Genomic DNA, 27616 nt, shown 5'->3' on the forward strand with positions numbered 1-27616 from the left:
TTGCTGTTCCACTGTTTTAATAAAGAACTCTTTTTGAGTACTGAACACATTCCTTTTGCAGCCTTCATATTTTTTTTCCATTTCAGCTGTCATTTAGATGTTGATATGTAAAGCAAAATGGCAAAAATCAACACCCAGCACTCCTACCCTGGTGTACACAGCCTGTCTGTCAGAACTGCTGATGAAGATATCGAAAGGATTGAAAATGGCTATATCAGGTAATATTTTCCTTTCATCACAGTCAAGAGGACAGATTGTTGAATAGTTTGTGGAACTCCTGTAGCTCTGGGAATGGGAGCTGGAATTACGGGAATATTGTCATGATATTGTTGGCCAGTGCACTTTACAGACTTGACAACGTCTATCCAAAGTACAGAATCAGACACAGGGAGGTCGTCATGGTTTGCAGTTTTGGAACCAGGAGCTCTATTACCTCAGGAAAAAAGTCCGTTTTCACATCAGTGGGAATTACACTAACTCATTAAAGAGAAACCTCTTTCTCAAGTCGCCCCACATATAGCACACAGGGTCTGTGCTTCCAACAGAGTTTGTAGGGTTTGGTGAAAAAAAAGATCCTTCCAGCACCATGCAGTGAGAAGCCTTGGGAACGTTTGGTTTTTTAAAATCAGCCTCTGCAAATTGCCGAGTTCCTGTGATAGGGAAAATCTGTACTGTATAAAGAGTATCAGCTTTTTTTGTACTGGATTTTCAGAGTGTCTCACTGTACAAAGGAAATGTAATAGTTTCTTTACATTCACCTTTGTCTAGTTTTGATGGTTTTAAAGTGGTTGTTTGAAACATGCCAGTGAGCTTGTACTTATCTATTGCACAGTACCAGTCATTCCTCTAGACTGGGCAAAGCCTGCTGGGCCTGTGGAAAGATGCCTGATGATCCATAGCATCTCTAAAGGCTGGAAAAGGTTTTCTGCTTTTGGCTTTTTATGGCCAACCACCTCCTCTATGTGGATCTTGTCAGACTGTCTCTTGCTGTTCAAATGCACACCCAGGCTAGAGCACCCAGAATCCTCATGGGCTGATGGGACTCCCTGCATTTTGGTGGTTTTTGGATTGCATGTCCCTAGCAGCTGCTATGGATGCTCTGTTTGAATTGGTCCTTTTTTCCTTCTTGCTTTGCTTACATGATACCTGCTGTCACATAGATGTACCTACGGTAGTGAAAATGGATCTAATTTGTTCTGCAGTAAGGCTTGCTTGCTGTTGTTGCACTACCCCATGGTCTCCTTAGGGAGATTTAAAAGAGCCCTGTCCCTTTCTCTCCATTAACAGTGATGTGTGAGAAAAAGTGAAAACACAGATTGAAATGAGCCTCTTCCTTTCCTTTTTTTAAATGTCCTATTTGTAGTGGATGTCAGTGATTGGCAGCTCACAGAATGGAATTACTGGTGGGGATGTGAGAGTGGGGTTATAAAGGTTTAAATGTAGAATTAAGTCCCTGCAGTCATCTGCAATTTCAGAGGCAATGACTTTGACAGATAGAGGGACTGAAATATGAATTGCACTTTATCATCATGGTGATGGTCTTGAAGAGGTATTTTTTTAAAGGAAAGTTTGATATTATCAGTATTAATTGCAGGACTTCATGTATGGGTAAGAAGATACAGTCTTGCTCTGTAAAAGAGATCTCATATTTAAGATTTTTGGATTTTTGAAATGAGTGCCGCTAAGTATATACAGTATCTTTAAAATAATACTAATTTTTTTTTTAAAATCAGATTTGCTTTAGAATATATCTGCTAAGTATATACAATATCTTTATAATAATATTAATTATTTTTTAAAATCAGATTTGCTTTAGAATATATCTATATGTGTGTACCAAAAGATAGAAACCATCCAGGATTTTAGGTTTTCTCTATCTTACATGAAAATATGCAATTATAGATATTGGGGAAAAAAGCATATATGCTAGAATAGCAGCATTTCTTCTTTGCCTTTGCTTTCCTCCAGCTATTTGCTGTAGTTCAACAGAGCAATTAAACACATTACTTAGTTCTTAATAAAGTCAGTGGGTGTTAAATTTATGCTTAATGCTAAGGAAGTGCTTAAGCACTTTTCAGCTGTGAAATAAGGTGTTACCAAGAAAAAGCATTCACTGCAACAGTTAACAGAAATGCTGTGCTTATTTATGCTGCAGTGATTCATGTGCCCATATTCTTACTCTGTAGTGTGTTATAAAGTTGGTTCATTCTGTCAAAACAAAAATAAAAAAAACCCAAAAAATAACAAATGAATTTCCATTTTTAAAACCCAGCCTCTGTATAGAAATAGCTCAAATAGGAGAGGCAGCACATCAGCTTATAGACACAGGCTGGCTATCTAAAGTTGAAAGTAGGATTCAGCTGTGCCCTGAAGACATCTGGATTTCAGTGTCTTCATGTGAGCAGGTGCCTGCGTTCCTGCGGTCCTGAGTAGAGATGTATTCAGTACTGATGGTCAGCAGCACCCAGGGAACTGCTCAGCTTACCCTCAAATTTAGTAACTGTTCAGGCTCCTTTGGCTCTCTTGATCAGAGGTATTTAGTTGCCTGAAATAGGCATCTAATGCTATTTGAGATACTATAGAGTATTTGAAGCGTTTAGCTGGTGCTATGAATGTGAGGAGAGAGCTGTGTGAAAGTCCAATAAAGTATTTCAAGGTGTTACAAATTGTACCAGACTCTATTCTGAAGCAGCTGAATCAAGCCCTGAGGTGGGCATTGGCTATAATGGGAACTTAAATACTTCTTAGGCACTGCCATTAACAATATTATAATTTATTGCTAAGATCGCACAAAATATATATCACTCAGTAAACAGGAATGAAAGTACTTAAAAGCAGCCATGGTAGTGCAGTCTAAAACACTAACTAGTCCAGTATCCTTTCTCCAGCAGGTCTATAGGCAATTTCTCCAGGAAATGCTAAAAAAGGTGGACAAACTCTACTATTCTCTCAGCATTCAGCTCAAGAGAGTTCTTGGGCTGAGTGTGGGCTCTGTGAATCTGGTAATCTGTGATGAATGCCTGTTCCATGAGCTTGTTCATTGTCCCTTAGAAGGATGTTAACTTTGGAAGCTACAATATTCTCAGTACTGGCAACATAAACTGGGTTCTAAAATTTTTTCAATACTGAATGGTGTTTTGTTATTGGAAGAGAAGTAGAAAACAGTTAACAAGTTGAGAATCCTGGGACTGTCAGGATCTATTTTAGCATTGTTCTTTGGGTAGAAATAATAAAGTTTTAATTCTTTGTTTGTTAAGTTTCTCAGCTGTGAGTGCACATAAAATCGAGCTGCTGATTATCCTTTTGTGGGCATTCAGAATGCTGCTGCCAGCTCCTGTGAAGATACTGCAAGTATCATTTTAGACAGTGTTTTCCTGACAATACAGATTAACAGACCAGTGTGAGAGTTCTTGTTTCCATTACAAAGGGGGAAACAAGTTACTCTTATTGGCGTAAAAAAGTCTTGTAAAAGTGAATACTAAAGACTGAAAAACACAGAGAAAACCAAGGAGTACTATAAAAAAATCAGGAGTGAACCCTCATAAAGTCCAGCTTCCAGTGAAGTCAGTTTCAAAACTCTGTTACTGGAAAATGAGGCTAAAATTTAATCTTTTTTTCCCTCAAGTGCTAATTTTTTAAATGCTGATAAATCATCTTCAGCTTCTGAGCTTGCTGGAATGAATGGCAGAACCTCCACTGACTTCAGTTCACATTGGATGTCTCCAGAAGAATAGGAGCACAGGCTTAGCAATAAGGTTGTCAAATGTATTTCTGTATTACTAGGGAGAGGACAATTTGCTGGACTGTTTCTTGATGCAGTGGCAGAGAGAACCAGATGGAAGAAAGTCTGGTGAAGGCTGCATGGTATTCCTTAAAAAAAAAAACAAAAATTGTTCTTTGCAGAACCCTCTCACTGTGTGAGGATGCATCTTCAGAACTGCAGGGAGTCATTTCTGTGGAGGGAGGACATGTACCCGAATCCCAGGCGAGCTCCTTCACTGGCAGGGGAGCAATGGCAAGGTAACATCCTAGCAGAATTTCCAGTATTAAGTTTAATGTGCTGGAAGAGACTGGTCACAGTTCGGAGGCAAAGAAAGAAGAGCCATTGCTTTCCAAAGAAAATGGATGGAGTCCAGCTGAAGAATGTCTGTAAGAAGTAACAGAAGTGGCATTTGACCTTGATGCATCACTTTCTTATTGCTAATAAATGTCTCAGAATCTGAGAGAGGCTGAATAAGCCCAAAGAAATTTTTCAAATATAAAAGAATAAATTATTTTTACGTGACTGTATCTGAAAATATATTGAATGCCTGGGAAATGCATGAAGTGAGGCCAGACTGTAAAATAAATGGGTAAGTGTTTGGTTCTGGCTGATAGCTGATGCAGTGTTTGTTTCCTGTCAAATAAAACATAATGATTGTCTCCTTTGGGTAGATGGCTCTGGAAAGGGAGGAGACAGGGAGTCTTCGTGTTTTGAGTGCAAGAATTTCTCTCAGTTTTTAGAATCCAGTTATGTTTATGATGGATTTGGAGCCGTAGTCAGCAAAATTGAAGCTGACCATTGTCTTAAGTTGTTTGTATTACTGGGACTTAAATATAAATCTGAAGTGGAGCTTCAAAACTTTATTGTGTCTGAGACTGGAGGGCTCTGCCTTCAGATACCGTTGTCCACACAAGACAGACCACAGTCACTTTAAGCATATGTATTTCAAAAAGCAAAGAAAAAAATTATTGTAAAGCTAGGGCAATTTAAAGAGTATTGTTTGCACTTCATCATTTTGGATAGTGGAGAATAAACTTGGATTTTCCTGCTTGGTTTTCTGATAATGACACTACCAGAAGTAGATGACAAAGTCTGCAAGAAGTTGAGTTTAGATGAGAAAAGATTATAGGTGTGTGTTTTGTGTAAACATAATGCACATGAATATATAAATTCGTACTGAGAGCTTCCTTTTTAATCTTTGTTTGTAATTGCTTTACCCTTTTCCAGGATAGATTGAATTACGTGTGTGTGTAGCTACAGTTATGTATGCTCTGAATGTACATGGAAGTTTCTGATGTAATGCAAACATGAATGCCTAGAAATTTAAATATTAAGGTAACACAGCCTGACTCTTGGATGAAAATTCTCAAGGATCTAGGACAACTGCTTCTGATGGACTTCACTATCTCACTTTGAGATGCAAAGTCCCCCACTCAGCAAGAATATTCTTTTGCTCCTGCAGTGGGGATACAGTGGAACAGGAATTGATGTGTGAGGTATTTTCCTGATCCACTGTAGAAGGTGATCTATGGAACTGTGCAAGTTCACACAGTTACTCCATCAAGTTTAATTTCATCACAGGTGGAGATGTAGAGAAAAATCCTGGGCTGGTGTTTGTGGGGATGCTTTAAGCCACCTCATGTTTCTGTCTGGTTCAGCCATTTTGTGTGTGTGTTCCACGCAGGCTGTCACGATTTGTGTTGTCTGTAAGGTCATGGGCCACAAGACACTCTCACCATGCAGAACAAAGGCCTGATTCCTTCCTGGAGCGTATCAGGGGCCCGGAGCTCGTGGAGGTGTCCACCAGGCAAAGCAACATCCGCTCCTTCCTGGGTGCCCGTGAGCGGCCCGGGGCAGTAAATAGGTAAGAAGATGTGTTTATACTTGAAGATGACAGAGGTTGTCATGTTTTCTTGGTAATTAGGATGTAAGCTGTATTTTAAGAAGAGAATAAGGAGCTTAGCATGGGAAATGAACAGAGTATCTAATGCTGCCCAGGAATCTTCAGATAACTAAAGTATCGCACTTTCAACAGATTTTCTTCCTGAAAAACGCTGTGTCCAAGATCTTGAACTAAAGGATTTTGGTCATGCTGCTTCAGGCAGAGTGATTTCTCAGAACTGGAATTTTATCATATGCAACTTGATGTTGCTAAAGTGTTCTCTACTGAGGAGAATGCAATTTCTATCTCAAGAATCTAGGATGTTTCTACTTTTGGCTTTTCAGGATCTTAATGTGCATTATCTGCAAGTGTTAGGAAGAAGCAGTTTTGCAAAAGAAGCAGTTTTGCAAAATGTGTAATTGCTTTGTTACATCTACTCAGAAGTCCATCTGATAACAGAAAGTTTCTGATGCAGAAATGACAAAATCATTTGGATGCTGACTTCACTTATTAACACATATGTAGTCTTTGGTATGGAAGGCAGGTTCGGTCTTAATTTTTTTCCAGTAAAACAAAAGAGAAACCTTCGTGTGTTTACAGTTCTTTGATGTGATGAATTATTATTACTCTATAAATGTATGATACGGTGTTTTAAATTTAACCAGCTAAAATGGGAAAATGAAATCCCAAGACAAAAGCTGACTTTCTGTTTGGCATTAGGCTTTGAAGCAGAGACTCCTACATTTTTTTGCATAATTGAAGACTGGTAGGTAAGCAAGTAATAAGTTTCAAAAATCGCAGCAAGCAATTCAGATTAAAGCAAAAACCTTTGAAGGTGTGCATTACACAGGTTACTTTGATTTGTTGTACTCCAGCACAGCCTTATTATCTTCACTTGTTCTCCTTCTTAGAAATTAATCTCAAGAGCACTTTTTATTGAATTAGCCAGACTGTTGCCTGATTTCTCAGGTGTCTGGATCAGTAGCAACTGCAGATGGGAAGTAATTAGAGAGAACAACATTGATCATGGGCCAACAAACCTCTGCATAAGGCTATTTGAAATTAATTTGAGGGCACCCATCCTTGCCTTCTCAGTTTTATGCTTTTGCTGGTTGACAGTAACTCTCAGTTGTTGGATCACGAAGGCTTAATTCTGCAGCAATGGGTAGGTATGCTCATTACTTATCCACAAGCCTTGACACTGCATCTGTGAAGAGGACTTGAAAGGATTGAAGAAAGCTTAAAATAGTAGCCCAATGAGTACAGGGCTAAAAATAGTGAGGTGCATCTTGCCATGCACTAATACGCCTAAGAACAGGCTTCAGACATCAGATGTGGTCACAAATGTGTATGCCAGGCACATGACAGAAAGGAACTGGTGCCTTGAAGCAGTTATGCAAAGGGGCTTATCACAACAGTCAAAATTGACCTTGCTAATCTTATCAGTGCCTCTGTGAGAAGCTCGTGAGTCCGTCTGCCGTGTGGGTAAACACGTGCGTGAAACACCAGCAGCCTTTACTGACACTCTTTAATGTGTTTGATTTAACTTGTTTGCAGTCACTGGCCCTTGGCCAGGTTCAATGTCAACTTTAGCAACAACACCAATGAAGAGTAAGTACTGCTAACTTCCAAAGACCTTTCTACTACCAGCACCTTTTCTTTTTCCCTATCCAGCCTAGTAGCATTTGTAGTATAAACTCCTTAGTTCTTGCTAAGCCTTTCCTAAGAGTATAGTTTTATTATAGAGAAAGGTCTAGTTGTCTTAGTATGAAAAGCATCCCTTGTGCTCCCTGTGAACTTCTTTTTGTCTGAAGTTAACCCTTCCTCTCAAGGAGTGAATTTGACTAAGCATTTAGTCCCTACTTCTGTAGTTCAGCTGGCTGATTTTACTGCATTACCAATTGATGCATTCATTTTTCAGTTTTTAAATGAGATTCATGTATAAACTTCCTAATAGTGGTTTTCCTCTTTTAACACACTGGTCCCTTTTTGCACATGAAGTGCCCCAAAAGTTTCAGGTTGTCAAATGAGAAGTGTATACTGATGAGGGCACCAAAACCCATTTATGTGTCCGTCTTTTAAAAGTGTGTGTTTCAGTTCAGCAGGTGCTGTCCTTTTAGAGGCATATATTGCCACAAAATGTCTGACAGAAGCTGTCCTTTTGTGTTTATTTTATATAATTGACAAGCTATTTCACAGTGTTACACCAAAGAGAAATTTATTAAACCATGTGAAGAGCTGCTGTAATTTAAAATCACTCTACATCAATGTTTGTTGCTTGTCTGAGACCACAGCAATCTGAAGACATAGCTGTTCTTTAGTATCCAGTAGCAGATCTGTTCTCATGCATAATGATAGTAGTTTTTTTCATTACTTTCCAGATGAAAACAAAAAACTTAAAGGTAATCAGTACATTTTCTGATTGTGTCAGAAATACTTCTAGAAAAGTTGTTTTTTTTTTTTTTCTCCCAATAATTCTATTATAGGCAAGTTTAAACTGTACATTTTGAATGATGCTGCAAAACCTTTTTGCACATAGCTGAAGAAGAGATCTTCCTGCTCCTAAAGCAACTTTTCGGTTTGTTTTGCATAACTTTTGTTCAAAAGGAAAATCTCTGTGCAGTGAACAGTGACAGAAATATGCAGGCTTTTATTTAGACTGATATAAAAGAAGTGCTCTAAGCTTGGAGCTGAGCCTGCTAGATGGAGCCCAAAGGACTGGTTAGGACAGAAATACTTCTGCCTTACTCTGTTTCTGACAATGACTCAGGTACCTTGGGCAAAACTTTCATCCTTTCACTGTCTCGTTGTTTTTAAATGAAGACAAGACTTGTCTGTCTACCTGCCTGACAGTCTCAAACATACTTGATTTGCAGAGTACTTGACAGATGAGAAATGCAAATATTTGAGTCATTCAAAGACTATGACAGTGTTTTTATAAGGGCTGATGAAGTAGGTTTCTAAGTCTAAAGCTGCACACAGCTTAGAAACAGCACGGATGCTGATGTGTTGGGGTCAAAGAGTACAGACACAAACTGTTTTATTAGTTACTGGATTCCACTTTTCTCAGTGTTACTGGTCAAGAAAAAGAAATGTGGACTTTTCACTATGTTAAAGACCTAAGTGTGCCATGTCTTGGGGAACTGTACATGATGCTTCCAAGTCTTTGATTATGGCCAACATCGAGCAACTTCCAATCAGACTGCAAGCAGATGGGAGTATGATAAATTGGGAGTTACCACAACAGAAAAATAAACAGAGGTAGCATGAATGGAAGAAACTCATTTACAAAAGGTACCTGTAGTTGATAGATGAGTTTGTAGGAGATCTCAGGCCAGAGAAAAGTAAGTGTTGGCATTATATGCTCTGTGAAATAAAGTTTTTTCACTTTTTAAAAAATAAAGCACAAACATAGGAGGGATTTGGAATTGTCAAAATAATTCCTCCAGAGTTCACCACCACTGAGACTTTATGACTGATTCTTGATCTCAGCCTACTTTTCCCTGCATAACAAGATCCACAAATGTACAGGTGGCCCTGCTCTTTGAAAATTGTGCTTACTGGTAATTCTTCCTTTCTTGTAAGAATACCAGGCATTTGAAGTATTGAGGAGCAAAATTAATGCTAACAACAGCAACTGTGCATTTGCCTTTAGATCAGACACCATGCATAGTAATCTGAAGTGAAACCCTGATGTGTTTTTTAAACAGGAAGGAGTTTTGTGGGCAGATTGGAAAATGAAGCAGTAAAGTTCTGGACAGTCAGTCCAGAGGAATAAATTCTTGAGAAGCAGTTCCCACTGCTGTGTAGGAATCAGCTTTGGTAAATGAAAATCTCTTTCTTTGATTTGAGATGCAAGTAGAAATAGAACATCAGTCAAGCCAAAGGTTCTTTTCTCCTCCAGTTCTGCTCCCTTGTACTGTGTAATTTTTAAGGTGTTAGTGGTGTTGGTCAGCTTGGTGGGCATTTCCCTGGATGTGGCAGAGCGTGGGATCTCGGTGTTTTTTAGCAAATGAGTCTTGGCTTTTCCAAAATACACTGTGGTGGTTCATCACTGTGTGAATGTCTAAGGGTAAGAACTGGAACAGGTGCTCATTGCTGATGGGTGAAAGCTGCTACTATCTTAAAATGGATGGCTGTCATCTCCTTTGGAGCACTTCTTTCTCCCTGTACTGACCACTTTCCTAGATGTGACTGCCATTCACAGCACAGACCTTTCTGTCTGAGCCATGTGAGCAGGTGTGCATGGAAAGCACAAGTCCTGTAAGCAGCACTATTACAGACTCTGTCCTTGCTGTGGGATGTTGCTGTCATTAAACTCATTTGTGCTTTCTTGACACCAGTGCAAAGGGAGACTCAGACCCAGTCTTGGCAGAAGAGGAGAAAACAGAGCTCTCATGGGAGCAGGAATCCATGGCTTTCATTCACACCAGACATTACATGTGGGAAGTTTTGCTATCCACATACACTGTAGTGTGAGGAACACTCTTAGGCTTTTCTGTCTGAGTGGGACATTTTCTGCTTCAAGGACTAGAAACGTTTCAAATAAAAAAGGAGATCTTGGATGATCGATTTTCTGCTTGTGCAAGTGACACCATTCTTCACAGCACGTTACATGATTCTTGACCAAGCTACGTAGCAAATCTAGCTTTAAGATTCAGTATCTTGAGAAAGATGTTAACTTCCTATAGATTTGAAAAGTATTTGTGGGCCTGTCTGCCTAAGTTAACATTATTTCAGGACTCTTATGTTCAGACAAACCTAAGAATGGAGCAATTCAGATCCAAAGGCAATTAATTAATTAAAATTTTGCTGGTTTTAAAGAGCCATGAGAGGAGATTCATGCCAATTTTTTATAATTACTATGAAAGCTTCAGACAGTCATTTTGAGGTTTTGTCTGTGCAAAGAACACTGACAGTTTGTTAAGCCATTTCACATTCTGTCATCATTTGATAGCTTTCTTTTTAAGTGCCTGGGTTCTTAAGAGTCAATCAAACTGAATGCGTTTACTTAAAATCAGCCTGGTACCCTGATGTCTGAAAAGGTCAAGAAGGTGTGGGTGACTAATGCAGAGAATCAGCCAGCTGGTTACCTGATGTGATGGTGTGGTGGTGTCAGGGTGAGAGGTCTCAGCTTGAGAACCCTTTTTTCCAGTTGTATCCCTGTCCTACTCTGGAGTTTAGAATAGTTTCCCAAACTTCCATCCTCTCCCTTAACTGCTCAGTATTGGTAATACTGCTAAGCCTTGCATTATGTTGTACAGCAAAAAGGAAGAAAAGAAAGAGGTTAAAGAGGAGAAAAAAGAGGAAAAGAAAGATGACAAAAAAGATGACAAAAAAGATGATAAAAAAAAGGAAGAGTAAGTATAAAGCATGAATGTGTGATTGTAACTACAAAACATGGTATAGCATTTCATTGTAATGTTTACAGTTGTTCTGTAGACTGCATATTCTTAGCCTGTCAAATCTCTAATACATTTCCCCTTTTGGGAAAGTTTCAACTGCTCAGCAGAGTTGTTGTATCTTAAAGACCTGTGTTTAGATCTTTTAGAAACAGCTGCCTGCGTCAGTAAAAGGGAGTTGAGTTACCTCTGGTCACTTTGAGTTGAAGATCACTTTTCAATTATGACAACACTTTAGGACAGCAGCCTGCTGTGCAGAGCTGCACAGACTTTTCATTGTTCCATAATTTCCATAATGATTCAGAGCAGATGAACCAAAAGTCTGGTTCATCTTACCATGTAGAAATATCTTACATGAAGAAAATTAAAGGTTTGCTAATAAGTTTACTTATTTCACTGACTAGTTATTTAGTTACTTAATATGGTGCAGTTAATTGCTAGTGATCACTAAATTTGCTTCTGTTGGTTAGGGAATGGTGTGTTTCAGCCACAAAATGAGATAATTTGAATGCTTTTGACAGAAATGGATCCCCTTCTTGCTTTGTTCCCCTAATGCTGACCCAAATATAGTGCAATTTACTATTACCAGTGATTAAAAGTAACAATGATGGCAGATAAAAAGAAAATGCATTTGAATGCATTTCACAGTTAAGGAGTATGTTACAGCAATATATTGTAGGTTTGTATGTATGTATATGGTGGCACCTGCTATACAGACATAAGGGCATTCCAAATGGAATCTGATTAATCCCAAAATCTTTATTAATCAAAGCTTTTATTTATTTTTCCAATTACAAAGCCTTTGTTCTAAGACTCTTTTGTCTTTAATTACTATGTAGTGAAAGTGTGAGCTCTGCAGTAGCCAAGAGTGTTTTAAAACATCTTCTCAAAATTAAAGTTTTAATGTCACAAGGTAGTATACTCTGATGTATAACGACCATATTTCATGGTCACCAGTTTTGAGGTGGTGATCACTTTTCTAGAAGAAATGGTTTAAAACCAGTAGTGAAGATAGTAAAGTAAATATGTTTTAGATTAAAGCTGCTTCCTTTGCTCACATTGCCTGGGTATTCAGCTGACGGCAATGGCAATGCCAGAAATACACACAGATTTGAAATAAATTATCATTATATTTTAATATATTTGCATTCTTGGAGATTAGGAAAAGTCCCACAAATACATATTCAAGCATTGCCTCGCCACATATTCTGCACATTATTACACAGTCCACAGATCACAGTTTTAGTGTTGAAATAATTTTGCAGCTGTGGACCTCAAATCCACTGGTGTACATTTCCTCTGATTAGAAGCCTAATTGCTCTCTATTCCATATCAGCCTGTCTCATGCTGGAGGTGGGCACTTCTGAGCGTACCCTGTGCCATTAGCCATGCTGTTCTTCAAATCTTTACATTCTAGGCCTGTATGCTTCCTTTAGCATCACTTCCTTGTCGTGAGGCCTAAGGAGCCAGGGCTGTAAATGTGTGAAATTTGCCTTTACATGTTTCAGCTCTAGTCACTCACACTGCATGTGCATATACTCACAGAGTTTCTTACTTGTACAGACATGTATTTGGATACATACGTGTTACTTGTTCAAATGCATGCTTATACAGTCATTTTCATAATAGTATTTGCTAAAAATCAATAATTGGCCTCCAAAGGAAGGCTCTTTCTCTAGCAATGAAATGTAACCTTCTAATCTGAGTGATAATAAGAAACATTTAGCAATTAATTTTTTTTTTTAGTGTGGGGCTTAATACAGAAGGCTGTGGGTTTCAGCCTGGGAAATACAAATGTCTGTGTTTTTCTTTCCACTCTTACTTAATTTTTCCAAAGCTGTGTCAAACAAAGAAGTAGATCTTGTCAGATGGGATGCCTGGTATCTCATCTGCACTGCCTGCATGGATACTTTCTCTTCTCAGGCAGCTGTGAGTTCATGGTGAAATGAGCAGCCTCAAGAAGAGGGAAATCCAGCTTGCTCACATTTCCAGTGTAAATCTGCATGTTTTACTTTCCAGGCAGAAGAAGGAGGTCTTTGTAATAGATCCTTCAAGCAATCTGTACTACAACTGGCTGACTGTAATTGCAGCACCTGTGTTCTATAACTGGTGTATGCTAGTGTGCAGGTATGGATTTAAGTTAATAACAATTCTGCATTTCCATCATTATGTTTCCTGTGTAAATCACCCTCTTATCTCCCTGCAGTATCTTTTGAGTGACTTACCTAGAAGGTTTACAGTTCATATGCCCTTAGGGATGTGTGATATGTGTACCACTGGGAATAGATTGCCAGTGTTTCTTTTTTTTTTTTTCTTTTTGTCTAAAACCAGGTGGATGTAACTTGCAGTGAGTGTCCTCATGAGCGCTGGTGTGGCGTTTGTGTGCCACCTGCCGGCTGGCAGCTGAGCTGTGTCCTGGCCACTGCATCCCAGGGCACTGCCAGGGATGAAGGCTTCCCACCACCCAGGAGAGAGCAGAAAGGAGGGATGTGGGCAGTGGTGGGGTCTCTTAAATTCATATAATGCATCTTTTGGATGCTCGAAAGGCAGGAAGATATAACTCAAGTATTTATTTTCCATGGTAGAATGTAGAAATCAGTTTCAGTGAAAGTGATGGTGAGCTGTAGAAATGGTTTCCTTACACTGTGTAAGATGGTAGGGAGAGATGAGGATGGCTTGCCACTGAGAAACATCTTTTATTTGGGAATTATCTTCATGGAGATACGTATCCCATGAAATCTGGTGCACTTTTGATTGTAGGGATATGTGTAATCCTCCATAAGTCCAGTTGTGTGGCATTTACGTGTTTGAGTTTTATTCCTGTCCAGAACACTTTGAATTCTGAAAGATCCTGGTGTCTGTTTGGACATAGCTCTAGTGTGCAGATGTCTGCACATGGAGATATGCTGCAATATTTCTGGAACAGAAATGTGCACTAATGTGCTGCTAGGGCATGTAATGCAAGTACTCTGCTTATGCAGTTGGCCTGATTTATTTTTTTTAATATTTGTTTCTTTAGAGCCTGCTTTGATGAGCTACAAATGGACCATGTTAAAATGTGGCTGTTCTTGGATTATCTCTCTGATATTATCTATGTTATTGACATGTTCGTCAGGTTCAGAACAGGTGGGTCTTTCTGGGATTTGTTTTCTAATACTGCATGTATTTAAAGGCTGGAAACAAAAATTCCCCTGTGGGGTATGACCACTGCAATATCCTGTCAGAGTGCAACAGCGGAGGCTTTTGGAAGATGAAGTGTCTGATCAGCTTGGATTTTTTAAGGCCATACATTCCAACACTTGCTCTTCACTTGTCTCTAAATTCAATTCTGTTGGTAATAGGCGTGCCAGATGCTGAGTGCATAGCCACTGTAATAGGCTGTGTGGGGAAGGGACAGTAGGGCACTTGGGGCAGGAAACCAACTGCACCCCACAAGTGCTGTTCTCTTAACCAGGCTGTGCAGCATCCTGGACAGAAGTGGTCAAGTGCAAGACCTGGCACCTGTCTCAGCCTTCAGTCTGTGGTCCTACACCTGGAACAGCCCCTCTGCCACCTTCTGTGCTTCCTGCAGCCTCTGCGAGGTCCTGGCAGGGTTTCCCACTGCCTGGTGATGGGATAGGGTTAACCCAGGAACCTCTGCTTAGGTCCTGCCTTCCTGGAGGAAGTGTGAGCCCAGAGGATCTGTGAGGGCTGTGCCATGCTATGTGGGAAGTGTTCTCTTCAGCCTCTTGTCCCTGTTTCTGTAATCCAGGCAGGCTGAGATTCCAACCATAAAGTGGTATCTGTTTTAAACTGAGCAAAGTCATAATATAGTCCTAAGTAATGATGTGCAGTGATCCATGTCACCAAATTACTGAATAGTCCTTGATGCGCTTTGGTGCTTGCACTTTGGTCCATGCCAGTGAGCACCCGGTGTCTGGGGACAGCGAGCAGGACAGCAGAGGTTGGGTGCTGTTCATGGTGGTGCTTTTGGAGGGGCCTGGAAGAACTTACATGTGAATAGAAGCTGTCATGGTAGCTGGTCTTGGGTCAGAAAACATCTCCTGTCTCATTGTCTTCACTGGTACAGACACAGCTTCAAAATATCCCTTGAAAGGGTCCAAAACAACACTGATCATTTAAAAATTAGAGTAATTTTAGATCTTTCATTTTAACATCTTATCCATTTTTATCTATTTATTTATTTAAAGTTGTGCTGACAGCTTGATGTTAATTATGGCCTGTGAGAAGCTCTAAACATAATTACAAGATGGGCTAAAAATGCTGTCATGTGGGAAGCACACAACCCATGGCAAGCCAAATTCTTAAACTTAGCAAGTACCCTGTTCAACAGGAAAGTCAGTTTCAGGTACCAGCCAAAATCACAAGGGTGCTGTATTTGGGGCAGGATGGGGAGGGGTGTTCATCTTCTCTATGTAGTTAAAATGTCAACTGTGCCAGCTAAATTTACCTTCTGCAGTTATATATCTATTAATGTAATGGGAAAGAACAGAGCAGAAATTAGGCATGTCCAGGCAAAGCAAGTTATAAATTTCCATGGGCTATCCTGATGATGATTATATGGCTGTTAAAGCCTGACTGGAATTTGAATTTTCAGGCCTGGCTTGCAACTGCAGAATAGCTGGAGCTGTCTCCCAAATGCTTCAGTGCAGGTGTCTGCTATAGTTCCAGGCATTCCAAGAAAGAAGTCGCTTCTTTTAGGTGACAAAATCTTTGTCAGCTCTCTTAACAGTTCCTCCTGGCTCTGCCTTTGCCTGCTGCCTTTTCTTGTGAGTCCGCAAGGTCCATCTGCCCTTGGGACAGAGGTCCTGGAAGCCTCTGGGGGAAGAGTGAGACTTTCTGCTGTCTGAGGGCAGGGTCTGCCTTGGAGCTGAGATCTAGGTGGCCCCATGACTACTCTGATCAGCAGCTTCTCCATGGTGCATTTCTGTCTAGCTGCATGGCCAGTTGGACTGCATTTCACCTGTTTGGTGACTGTGCACTGTGAAACAGAAAAGCTTCATGTCTCAGCAGCGGGTTGTGTTTAGCATACCCTGTGTTCTAATGCTTTCAAATGATTTTACTGTAAGACTTTAGTTCCATAAGGGAACAAAAAGCTGAGAGATTTTATCTCCTTTCAGAAGGAAGGTGTTTTCAAAGTTATTTTTTATAACTGTGCATCAGAAATTGATCATTCTGGACAGATTTTCTGTTTAGTTGTACAACTAAAGGGCATATTTGACCAGCTTTTTCAGCAGTGTTCTGGGAGGCAGCACATGCATGGCACAGGAAATACTTCCATTTGTAGTTGCTGCCAGTTTGCAGATCCAAAGCCAGATACACACAAATAGATGTGGCATTTACAGATGAACCACACATTCCAGAAATACCGTGCTGTGTAGGGCACAAAGGAATGCAGCTTGGTGCTCCTCAGCAGAGGCTTCCCTGAGAAAGCTACAGGTGCCTTGTAGGTTGCTAAAGGGTTAGTAAAATGTGATAATCTGGGATACACTGAGAATGTTTTGGTGTTTTCTTAGTGGACCTTTTCTCCTGAGTGGCCCAGTGAGCTGACAGTTGGATATCTCCATTGCAATTGCAGCAAGTATTTTGCAGTGCATGTAGGCTGTTCCTTGTGGAACATTTTTAATGCCCTCAGAGGCACAAAACAGCACTGTGGCTGTACTGTCTGCAGTAAAGGTCTCTCACTGCAGTTTATATCTACTTGTAAATTTTTTTTAATCTAATACTTTTCAAAGCCTTTGGAATGAAGAAATATTGATGTGTGAGAGTCTGCTTAGTAGCCCTCTCGCTAGGAACACAAAGTGCAAACCAAGGAAAATCATGTCAGTTTTCACATTGGACACAAGAGGAAAAACATGACTTAGGGAGGGGGGTAACTGCATTTCTTTATCTCAAGGATATCGCTATTATTTGGAAAAAGTTTCCAGCAATCTATTATACCTACTTATTCTTGGTATTTATTTTAAAATATTCCACTCCTATTTTATACACACTTGCTTAACTTTAGTTATGACTCATGCCAGTGATTCATGAAAAATTAGACACTTGAATATCCCTCTTTTTTTCACAGAGATACTTAAAAGATACAGCTGTCGCAGAAAAGAGTGGAAAGCCTCAGGGAGCATTGTGGTGATAATAGAGTCATTGTTCTCAGTCATTATATATCAGCTTTGAAACTTGATTAAAATATTTAAATATGCAATTAAATGACCTCAGTGTCTGTAGGCATAACAGTACAAATTTTAACATTCTTAGGCCTGAAATGTAAGTCACTCACTACTGTTGATGGTATTTTTTTTCTAACAAATAAAATATTTTTATTCTCCGAAGGCTTCCTTGAACAAGGCTTGCTAGTTCAGGATGAGAAGAAATTACGAGAACATTATACCAAAACTGCGCAGTTCAAACTGGACGTGCTGTCTCTTGTGCCAACAGACCTGGCATATTTCAAGCTTGGTTTGAACTACCCTGAGCTCCGATTTAACCGCCTGCTGAGGATCTCTCGGCTCTTTGAGTTTTTTGACCGTACCGAGACCAGGACAAATTATCCAAACATGTTCCGTATTGGCAATCTGGTGTTATACATTCTTATCATCATCCACTGGAACGCGTGCATATACTTTGCGATATCGAAGGTGATCGGGTTTGGAACCGACACCTGGGTGTATCCCAACGTGTCCGTTCCGGAGTACGCGCGCCTGTCCAGGAAGTACATTTACAGTCTGTACTGGTCGACGCTCACGCTGACGACCATCGGAGAAACGCCGCCCCCGGTGAAGGACGAGGAGTATCTCTTCGTGGTCATCGACTTCCTGGTGGGCGTGCTCATCTTTGCCACCATTGTTGGTAACGTCGGCTCCATGATTTCCAACATGAATGCTTCCAGGGCAGAGTTCCAGGCCAAAGTGGATTCCATTAAACAGTACATGCAATTCCGAAAGGTGACTAAGGACTTGGAAGCCAGGGTTATTAAGTGGTTTGATTACCTCTGGACAAACAAGAAAACAGTAGATGAGAAGGAAGTTCTCAAAAACCTGCCTGACAAGCTGAAGGCTGAAATTGCCATCAATGTCCATTTGGACACGCTGAAGAAAGTACGTATATTCCAGGATTGTGAAGCTGGACTTCTCATTGAGCTGGTGCTGAAGCTGAAACCTACAGTCTTCAGTCCTGGTGACTACATTTGCAAAAAAGGAGATATTGGAAGAGAAATGTACATTATTAAAGAGGGAAAATTGGCTGTGGTGGCAGATGATGGCATAACCCAATTTGTAGTCCTAAGTGATGGCAGCTACTTTGGTGAAATTAGCATCCTAAACATTAAAGGCAGCAAATCTGGCAACAGGAGGACAGCCAACATTAGGAGTATTGGTTATTCTGATTTGTTCTGCTTGTCTAAGGATGATTTAATGGAAGCCCTCACAGAATATCCAGAAGCCAAAAAGGCTCTGGAAGAGAAAGGACGTCAAATTCTGATGAAAGACAATTTAATAGATGAGGAGGCAGCAAAAGCAGGAGCTGACCCAAAGGACTTGGAAGAAAAAATAGGACGACTTGAAGTAGCTCTGGATACACTGCAGACTAGGTTTGCGAGGCTCATGGCGGAATACACTGCATCTCAACAAAAGGTGAAACAGAGACTTGCCAGAGTAGAAACCCGAGTGAAAAAATACGGTAGTGGCAGCTTATCAGTTGCAGAAGCAGAGGCTGAAAAACCTGAGGAGAAAAAGTAGTAATGGATTATTTATATTTCCTCAATTATTGGAGAAAGTTGAAGCACTGAAAGCCATAAATGTATGTAAATATGTGTGTGCATACATAGACATAATTATTTTTATATGAACTCAAGAGAATGGTTTTTAGCATTTTTAACTGAAGCAGTATTTTCTTGTAAATAGAACATTGTCACCTTCTTCTTGGGGGGAGATTTGGTCCAGCACTTGGTACTTTTTTGTACTGAAAGTGGGCTTCTTACAAGTCATGCTCAGAATGTCTGTTGTGTTTGGTACCTGTAGGTCTTGACACACTGTCTCTTCCTGTGCATCGTGCGTTAAGAAGGCATTGTAATTGAAGTAGAAGAGATTAAATTTTTCCTTTTTAAGAGCTTAAAATTGTTTATAGGGTACCCTGCTCTAACTTGCTACTTTAGTAGCTGATTAAGTGCATGGATGGATGTCTGGGTTTCTCAAAATTTTTATTCTTTCACAGTCTGTGCAAACAGTTGGATGACAGCTAAGCAGTGTCAGGTACCTGGCCATTGCAGTGCGCTCTGCACGTGTCTGGAACAGCCATGCATTCAGATGCTTTAGTCTGATTCTCTCTAATGAGCTGGGCTCTGCACAAAGGACCATGCTGACAGAGTAGCAGTGCTCATTGATGTCCCTTCTGGCAGGGTCTGTGACAGCCTTTGCTGCTCTGCAGCTGCTTCAGCAGGGGAGGGAAGGGAAAATCCCTTCTGGGTTTTTTTAGCCCAGTTCCATCCACACTGGTGAAATCCTCACTTGGAAAGTAGTCCCCTAAAGCTCACTAGTGGAAGAGTAATAGGGCTTCACTGAACCTGGGAAGAGAAAAGAGGGCCCTGGTGTCTGCAGCTCCCATATGTAGGGTGCTGAGTGAACTCCCTGGCAAGTGGGCAGTCCCAAGGGAGGCTACTGAGAAATCCCATGGGCTGGCAGGGCAGGCTGTCACTGCCTGCCAGGCAGCTTGCTCCCATAACAGGGTCTCTGCAAAGCAGGGAGAACAAGCCCTGTGTTGCAAAGTCATTCCAGTCACTAGGCCTATGTTTTCTTCCTTTTTATTTCTTCTAAGGAGGTCTACTCCACCTCCCTTGGCTGTTTACTGCCATCTTTTCTCCAAAGTAGTTGTCACACTACCTTGTTTCCGTTAGTTAGGGAGAATATAGAAGATACTAGCTTTCATTTTTTTGCTGTACAGTATTTTGCTGTCATGCAACTTTCCCTGTGTTACTTTCATGTATCTCACTGGCTTTTGAAAAGTATGGAGTAGCCAGAGGCTGTTCAGCATGTATGGCATTAGATCCTTCAGTGGCATTAGGTATTACTATGGGCAGTGCTCTGACTTTAGTTGTCCTCAGGCCTGAGTTATGACAGCATCTGTGATCAATGGCCTGTTGGAAAATTGGTGAGGAGTCCACTTGAGAAGAGGGTGGTTTAACTGGGTGGCAGTGGAATGAAAAGAGACAGTTTTGCCAAACTGAGTACAACTGCTCAGAGCAAGTCCTCATCTCCAGGCAAGCAGCTGTTCCCTTCTATTGACACTTCTGAGCCTGGTGAGGGAGACAAATCTGTGAGTGATTAAGGAATGGAGCTTTGCCAGCAACACTGGCAAAGGGACAACTGGATAGTAATGTTCACACATGGCCCTTGCCTAAACTCCTGTTAGTGTCAGCCTAGAAGCCAACTGTACTTACAGATCTTCCCTAGACTGGGCTTAACTTCTATTATCAAAATATCCACTGATTGTAATAAGTGGTTTGGAAAGTAGTCAAGATCTGTTTCTGGCCAGTGACACTCAGAAGTATTGTTCCATCAGCTGAATCTTGTCCTTATTTTCTTTAAGGGCTTGAGAGAAATGGGGGAGCTCCGAGAGGCTGGTTTGGCAGGAGTGTAGTGCCCTTAGTCCCACCCAGAGATTTGCAGGGCTGAGGTGGAGCTGGGCTCACTGCAGGGTACACCTGTGAGCACAGACTGTGCCACAGGCTGCTCAACTTGCAAATTCCACCTTCCACATTGTGACAGAGCCAGGTACCACACTCACCTTGGCTGACATTCACTGGTGTGTGACTCAAACCCACTGTATCTGGTAGGGATTTCATGCATATTGACATGTTCTCCATCAGTCATCATTCTCTGTAAATACCTATCTACCCAACATAGCACAGCTGTTCCAGCCCAGTAGGTATATATGAGTAAAACTGTTTAAAGTACTCTTTATACCAAATTTATGTATGTTTAAAAACCCTAAAAACCACAGGACTGCATCTTTACCTGATGGATCAGAACAGCCTAATCTATCAGTTAAATACATGTTTGCTCTTCCCTTTCCGTGCCTCTTGATCTGGTTTTCATATGCTAGAAAAAGAGCATTTTGATGCTATTGGCTTCAGTCACTTCGAAATATACAGCTTCTGGCATGATGAAATCACATCCTTTGGTGTCTTTCATCTCTGTAAGATGTTTTTTCCTCTTCTTTAATGTGGCTACAGCATGTACATTAAAATATTTTGAGTAATGTTCAAGCAACTCTGTGTTTTCTCTTACCCATATCCCTCTAGATTTTAGTGTTTCAGACAGACTTTGATCACATCACCATTACATGGTCCAGAAAATTGTTAGCTGGAACAGAGATCTGAAGTGACATAAAACTATGTGGGGATGGTGGTCTCCCTTCACTACAGGGCAGCTGGCACACAGCTTTGGTCCTGGTTTGATATCGTCCTTGCATTTGCAGCTACCACACAGGCACAGGAACCTGACCATTATGCCACTGCCCAAGGGGTTCCAGGTCCCATGGGGCACAGAGCCTGCCAGGCTGCTGCCACTTGTCTTCTCTTCCCAGCTCCAGGCAGGGTGGCACAGCAGGGACAGTGGCTTGTCTGGCAGAAATAAGTGTGTGCAGCTTTCTGCTACTTGCACACAGGTGACCTACCAAAAATTGCCTAGCACAGACTGGGCTGGGCTGGTTCCTCAACCCTGCCACAAGAGAAAGCAAGGCACAGGGCAGTGCTTACAGAGCATTTGAACATAGGCCCTGAGTCTAGAAATAAATAGGTTTAATGGCCACAGCACTCATTTCACGTGGCCTAAGCAGGTAGCCATGGGCTGGCACTGCTGCTCCAAATAGCCTGTGCTGAGTGAGACACCAGATGGGCAAAGTCTCAGAGGTTTGAACATTTGCTCCACACACAAAAGGAGAGGAGAGGTGGTGGAGTGACACACATGCTCCAGCTGCTGCTTGGAGTGAGCTTTTCCAGGGAAAGGGCCTCAAGCTATGGACCCTCTACCCTGACAGCAAACAATTTCAGCCTTGCTCCTCTCTGAAGTTCTCTCAGTGCTCTCCCCATCCTTTTACCCTCACCCCCTATTATTTTACTTTACAGTTTTTACAGCAGAAAACTGCCCTGGCAAATTCAATGAACTGGACTTCAGAAGCAGCAGTAACAGCAAAACAGCTCATGTATTTGTACAGCCAAGAGTTGGGGTTTTCTTTACAGTACAGCTTTTTCTCCAGAACAGCCCAAGGAAAGTACAGTCGTGCTTTTAAAACCCTTTTCTCCAAGGCATCGGCTTTAGAGTTTCATTCCTGCCAAATATTTATTAATGTACAATATGAGGCCTCTACTTTACATTAGAAACCAAACTGCTCATTGTCCTTGCTCTCACAAAAGTGTTAGTGCTTTCTCTGAGCTGGTCCACGTGTTGGCGGCTTTGGAAGACACACTTGTGTCTGTATCACTGCTGGCACCAAGGATGACACATTCACAGGCCAAACCTAGGCCAGGCTGTCCAGTGAGGTGACACAGGCGGACTAAAGGAGAGCTACTCTTCACCCTCAAGATTTGCAGGATGACAGAATTTGCACTTGGCTTCAAGGTCCCCCAGCTCTTCTATTAATGCTTCCAACCTGGAACAAACAGAATGAATCAAACCCTTGTCTACATAATTCAGCATTTGAAAAGACATCTCATGTATCCCTGAGAGCAAAACGAATTATGCACTAAATGGATCTGGCAACTGTACAGACAGTTAAAGCACAAGATTTCAGTTGTGGCAGCTTTCCTGAGGGAAGCCGTCACTCTGGGACTCCCCTCTCCTCCCCAGTCCCATTCATAGCCCAGAGCATGAGAAGGGTTCCTGAGAGGGGAAAACCACACAAGCTCTGAGGAACAAGCTCTAGGGCTGAAGATGGTCAAGCCTTTTGTTTCTGAAATTCAGATTTTGCAATAATTTCCAGCTCACAAGGGCTGAGGCCTGCTGCTGCCAGCTGCTCTTGCAGCTTCACTGCAGCAAATACAGTTCTGCTGTTCTGTGTTGGCAGTCCTCCCCCTTCCACACCCCAGGAGCAAAGGGAGGAGGAAAGGCTTGCACTCTTTAAGCAGTTTTTTAGGGATGAACACAAACATTAGCTTTACTCCAGAAGCAGGAGCAGTTCTCACAGATTTCCTTCATCAGAAGCTGGGAGATCACCTGGGCTCTTGCAAGGAGAGTGCAGGATGCAGTACCAATGGCTCAGCTTCCATGGGCTGTCTTCCCAAGAGGCTGAGGACACTGGCCAGCTCTAACAGAGACCTCTTTTATTTGTACAGGTAAATCAGGGGTAGAGTACTAAAACCAGAAGTGCAGAAACATGGAAGGAATTTACTAATGGATGCTATTCCATTTTTCTTTCCTTAGCATTTGTGGTGCCTGGTACCAGCCCTTCTGTAAGAGGGCAACTGAAAAACACTTTCACCACAGGGACAGCCTGGCTGTATTCTAGAGCGATGGGCAGCCTGATGAATGGCTATTAATTTCCTAGCTTTTTCTTTGTTTTAATATGTAATTTCTTTAGCTTTCTGACAAGAAAAAACCCCACACTGTTCTATTCTTATAGCCAACAGTAACATTCCCTCGTTGCCCTGGAAGGGGAACTACCCCAAAGCAGTCACACCCAAGCAGCCCCTTCAGGTGAGTAGCATGGCAAGAACCCAGGGGCACTACCTGCCTTTCCAGAAAAGGAGACAGAGAAGCACAAGACCATTTTTTTCTTTTGTGTAGCCTGCTGCCAGGTCTGATGAATCAAACCAACTGTGCTGTAAAGATCTACTCTTAAGGAGAACCAATTGCCAGTTCCTCATCAAAGTACAAATACTTTACTTGCAGAATAGTGCAGATAATTAACCCAGCTTCCTGCAGTGGCATTCCCACTGTTTTCAGATTACTTGTAGATTTAGGCGGTTTTAAGCAAGTCCTCAGGCTGCTTGTTCATAGGTCCAGTGCTTGGCACAGGAAACCCTCTCTTACAGCAGCGGCTTTGGGTACTATCAGTGAAGGAAATGATCCAGAGGTGGGAATTTTAAGTTCTGACTACTGAAAACCCTATGCCTCATCTCTTAGCAATAAAAGCTAGCATCTTAGCATCTCTGACCACACTTGCATCAAGGTTAGGAAAAGACCTTATGTCTAGCAGCACAAAGCTGCAGAGCTTTTCTAAAAAAGCACCTCATGCCTTTCCAAACACATTGGTTGCCTCCACAGCTCATTTAGCCTGTCAGCCACAGCCAGGCTTCTTGGTGCACGGCTCAGCCTGAGCATTGACAGCACAGGGAAGGCTCATGGCAGACTGACAAAAGAGCTGCCCCAAGCAGAAACAATTTCAATTCAGGGCTTCAAGGCTGTCAGTTTCATTGCCATAATCTGACTGCACCAGCTGTGAGCACTGGCAGCCCAAGAAGGGTAAGTGTGGTGAGGAAGAAGAGGAGCAAGAAAAGAGCCACGCAGCACCTCCAGGCAGCTGGTGGCAGTTCAAAACTGCAGCCACCCCGGAGCTGGGGTGACAAATGTGCTGGGCAAGGGAGACACCCCAAGCTGCTCAGCTTCCTGCCACAAGGGAAGGGAGAATGGTACAGAAGGGATGCTGCAATCTGGAGCCAGAGAGAGAAAGCACACAGGGGAGCCCCTGCAGAGTTTTCTAAACTGATTTACACTTTGGTGGCTAGAAGGGGCCCAAGCCAGACAAATGGGCAACTGGAATGACTCCAGAAGGGCATGTTCCCCCTCCCCAGCCACTGCCAGTGCTGAGGGCAAACCTGTTGTGCAGCATAGCAGAGCTGCCGGCTCCATATAGGGTTCAGTCCTACACAGCTTCACTCTCACTTGGGCAGGGCAAAGGGAAAATTTCAGAGCAAACTCAGGAGGTGCTGAGACCAACTGATGCTGCGATCAGCCACTAGGAGACCCCAGAGGCTGCCATCATGCTCAGGAACCAAGATTCCCAGAGGAAAGGAAAAAAACCAGCAGAGTAAGGCTGCTGGAGGCCCCCACCTTGCAGACACTGGGAAGAAACTGCTGGAAGAGTCTGTTTTTACCAACCCCAGCCCTGCAGCAGTGAGGCTTAGAGGCAGCAGGCAAATCATTGCCACCAACTGCCCCAAGTGTCACTGCTGGGCTGCAGCAGGACATGGTGTCCAAAAGCACTGGATCCAGGCCACCCTTGTTCTGGAGGAGAAGCCAAGAGCACAAAAGAGAAAGGGACTAATCCATCCTCTGAAGGTGGCAACAGAGGGCAGGGGTGGTCCCAGAGAGTCCCAAACCCAGGAAATCTTTCCTAAGGCTTAAACACTGAGAAATCATCTCCTCCAAAATCAAAGCTAGCACGCAAACTGTTTGGGATGACAAAACTTCTCCAAACTGCTGCAGGTCTGGAGCAGGATTGTTTCTGAAAGGCCTGAGGATGTTGTCTGGAACAACTCCTGGCACAGAAGCAATGCTCTCACCCAGGCTGGCTGCTGGCAGAAAGCAGAGGCCTGGGGTCCAGCCCCTACACCAAATGAGCCAGACAAGAATTTTGCTAGAAAGGATATACTCTTGGGGATTTTAGTTTGGGAATGAGACACTCTCCAGAGAGATTCAAGGTGTAAAAAAAACCAGTGCAAGAGCAACCCTTATCAGATGCTCACAAAGAGGTCTGTGTTGTGCTTTTAAAGGGAAGTACCCATACTGGAGAAACCAAAATGTCATTTGTTTTATTTCAGGTGGCTTGCTACAAAATTCATAGTATTCTTCACGCATAGATGACAAAAATTAAAAATCTGTGCATGGCACAAGGGAGATTTTTCTTTTGAAAACACCCTTTCATCTAGAAAACATTCTCCTGCCAAGTTTCCAATTTTTAATTAACATCAGTTATATTAGGAAACAAAACCCCTTCCATAGTAACATATTGGCTTACCTGATCTTTATCCCTTGCTGCTCAAACACAGAGTGCTTGCAAAGGGAAACATTAAATCAAAGGCAGCAACACATGATGTATGGCAGCTCAGCCTGGGACAGGGAAGTTCAACCAGTTGCCATTTCATGGCCACTTGCTCCTGAGCACTGTTACTCCCTCTCTGTCCTATACAGGTCTGGAAGCAGAAGGCTGCAGTGGGAGTTTCAAAGGATTTTCTCTGTACATGGTCCCAGTGGCACAGCAGATACACCAGAGCCTTTGGTGATATTAAGAAAGGCTTCATGTTAGATTTGCATGTAGCAGTTGAGCCACAAATCTCTGCAGTTTTTATCCTCACTTGACATTGGTCAGTCCAAGCTGTGAGCCAAGGCTGTAGGAGCAGCAGGATCCCTGCATGTGCAGTTGTTTGCAGTTGAGCTGTGCTGCCTGTCCTTTGAAGGGCACAAGTCTAACTCCAGCCATTGGCTGTCTGACTTTCACAGTCAGCTCTGGTCTCAATTTTTAAGTCTCAAAACTATGCACAAACCTAACCAGCAAAATAAATGTAGGAGTTCCTAATGCAACCTTATTGTCCTAAAATAGAGTAATGATTCCCACCCTTCACTTGCATCTCCAATGCCTTTGTCTCTTAGACACTTCTCCACACAGAAATCCCAACACAGGATCTATATTGAGCAAGACATCTATGAACACAAGCACACTAGGCAAACTTCAGCTATTTATCAGAATCACTCTCTTGATGTATCCTACAAATACAGCAGAACAGAACAAAACTATACTTGTATATCTGCAATTAAAACCACCTTCCCACACACTTTTTAATTGGGTTAATGAAGAAGGAACAATAAAAACCAACAGCTGAAGACATCTTCAGATGGAGCACTAGAGAAAAATACTGACATTTCATGGGTTTTCCAAATGAATTCATCTGAGTAAAAAATTACCTAACTCTTATTTCCAAAGCAGCATCCCTTCCATGATTCAGTATAAATCTGAATTTTTAAAAATTAATTTTACTAAGTCCCCAATGGTCTTACAAATTTTATGACAAACTTTCGACTATGAACAAGAACTGTAAGTAACTTATCACAAACCTTTGTGACTCAAACTAAGCATAATAAACTCAGCTCTTGTTACGAAAGGCTTGACTTTGAATAGCTTAACTTGGAAGAAATTCCTGCTCCATCTTGCATACTGAAACAATGGAGTTTTTCTGCATAATAAATAAAGCACAGCTCAAACATTCCACCCAATTCATATTCATCATAAAACCTCTTGAGGCAACCAGGAAATTCTTAATCCTCACGTGAGAATAAAACTTTACCTGGAGGTAACTGGCTATAACAGTGTGATGGAAACACCTTAAAGCTGATGATTTAGGGATTGTCCTCTGCCAGAACATCAGCAGCATGGAAACCTGTGTCCAATTCCCTGCTTCACAGAGCAGAAGCCCTAACAGGCACCTGGGAGCTCACACTGCAGCTCCCTGGAGGCTAAGCCCACTAGGTCCTTCACACCTGTGTGGTGTCAGATGGGACAGGAAGCTCCTGCTTCAGCAGTGAAGCCACTGTTGGATGAGAGGCATGGACTGACTACTGTAACACGGAGTCCCTTGGAGCC

At 41.9% G+C, this 27616-nt stretch overlaps 1 protein-coding gene across 2 annotated transcripts; it reads left to right on the plus strand.

Annotated features, from left to right (window-relative positions):
* Positions 1–117: 117 nt before the first annotated feature.
* Positions 118–18822, plus strand: CNGA3 (cyclic nucleotide gated channel subunit alpha 3). 2 transcript variants are annotated; one of them, XM_041468531.1, is made up of 8 exons: positions 118–218; positions 3904–4020; positions 5448–5627; positions 7203–7256; positions 10910–11005; positions 13067–13174; positions 14067–14173; positions 17378–18822. In XM_041468531.1, the coding sequence occupies exons 1-8, from the start codon at positions 118–120 to the stop codon at positions 18778–18780; spliced, it is 2166 nt and encodes a 721-aa protein (XP_041324465.1). In that variant the 3' UTR covers positions 18781–18822. The 2 variants fall into 2 exon arrangements, with proteins under 2 accessions (XP_041324465.1, XP_041324466.1); XM_041468532.1 differs by lacking the exons at positions 7203–7256; positions 10910–11005.
* The last annotated feature ends 8794 nt before the right edge of the window (positions 18823–27616 follow it).

The sequence above is a fragment of the Pyrgilauda ruficollis genome, unplaced genomic scaffold (genome assembly GCF_017590135.1).
Source record: "Pyrgilauda ruficollis isolate IOZ18807 unplaced genomic scaffold, ASM1759013v1 scaffold22, whole genome shotgun sequence".
NCBI classification, from domain to species: domain Eukaryota; kingdom Metazoa; phylum Chordata; class Aves; order Passeriformes; family Passeridae; genus Pyrgilauda; species Pyrgilauda ruficollis.

Coding starts and splice junctions, on each gene's coding strand:
- CNGA3 (XM_041468531.1), top strand. CDS start 118: ATGGCAAAAATCAACACCCAGCACTCCTACCCTGGTGTACACAGCCTG. Junction 5,628..7,202: donor CGGCCCGGGGCAGTAAATAG/GTAAGAAGATGT, acceptor ACTTGTTTGCAG/TCACTGGCCCTTGGCCAGGT. Junction 14,174..17,377: donor GTTCGTCAGGTTCAGAACAG/GTGGGTCTTTCT, acceptor TATTCTCCGAAG/GCTTCCTTGAACAAGGCTTG.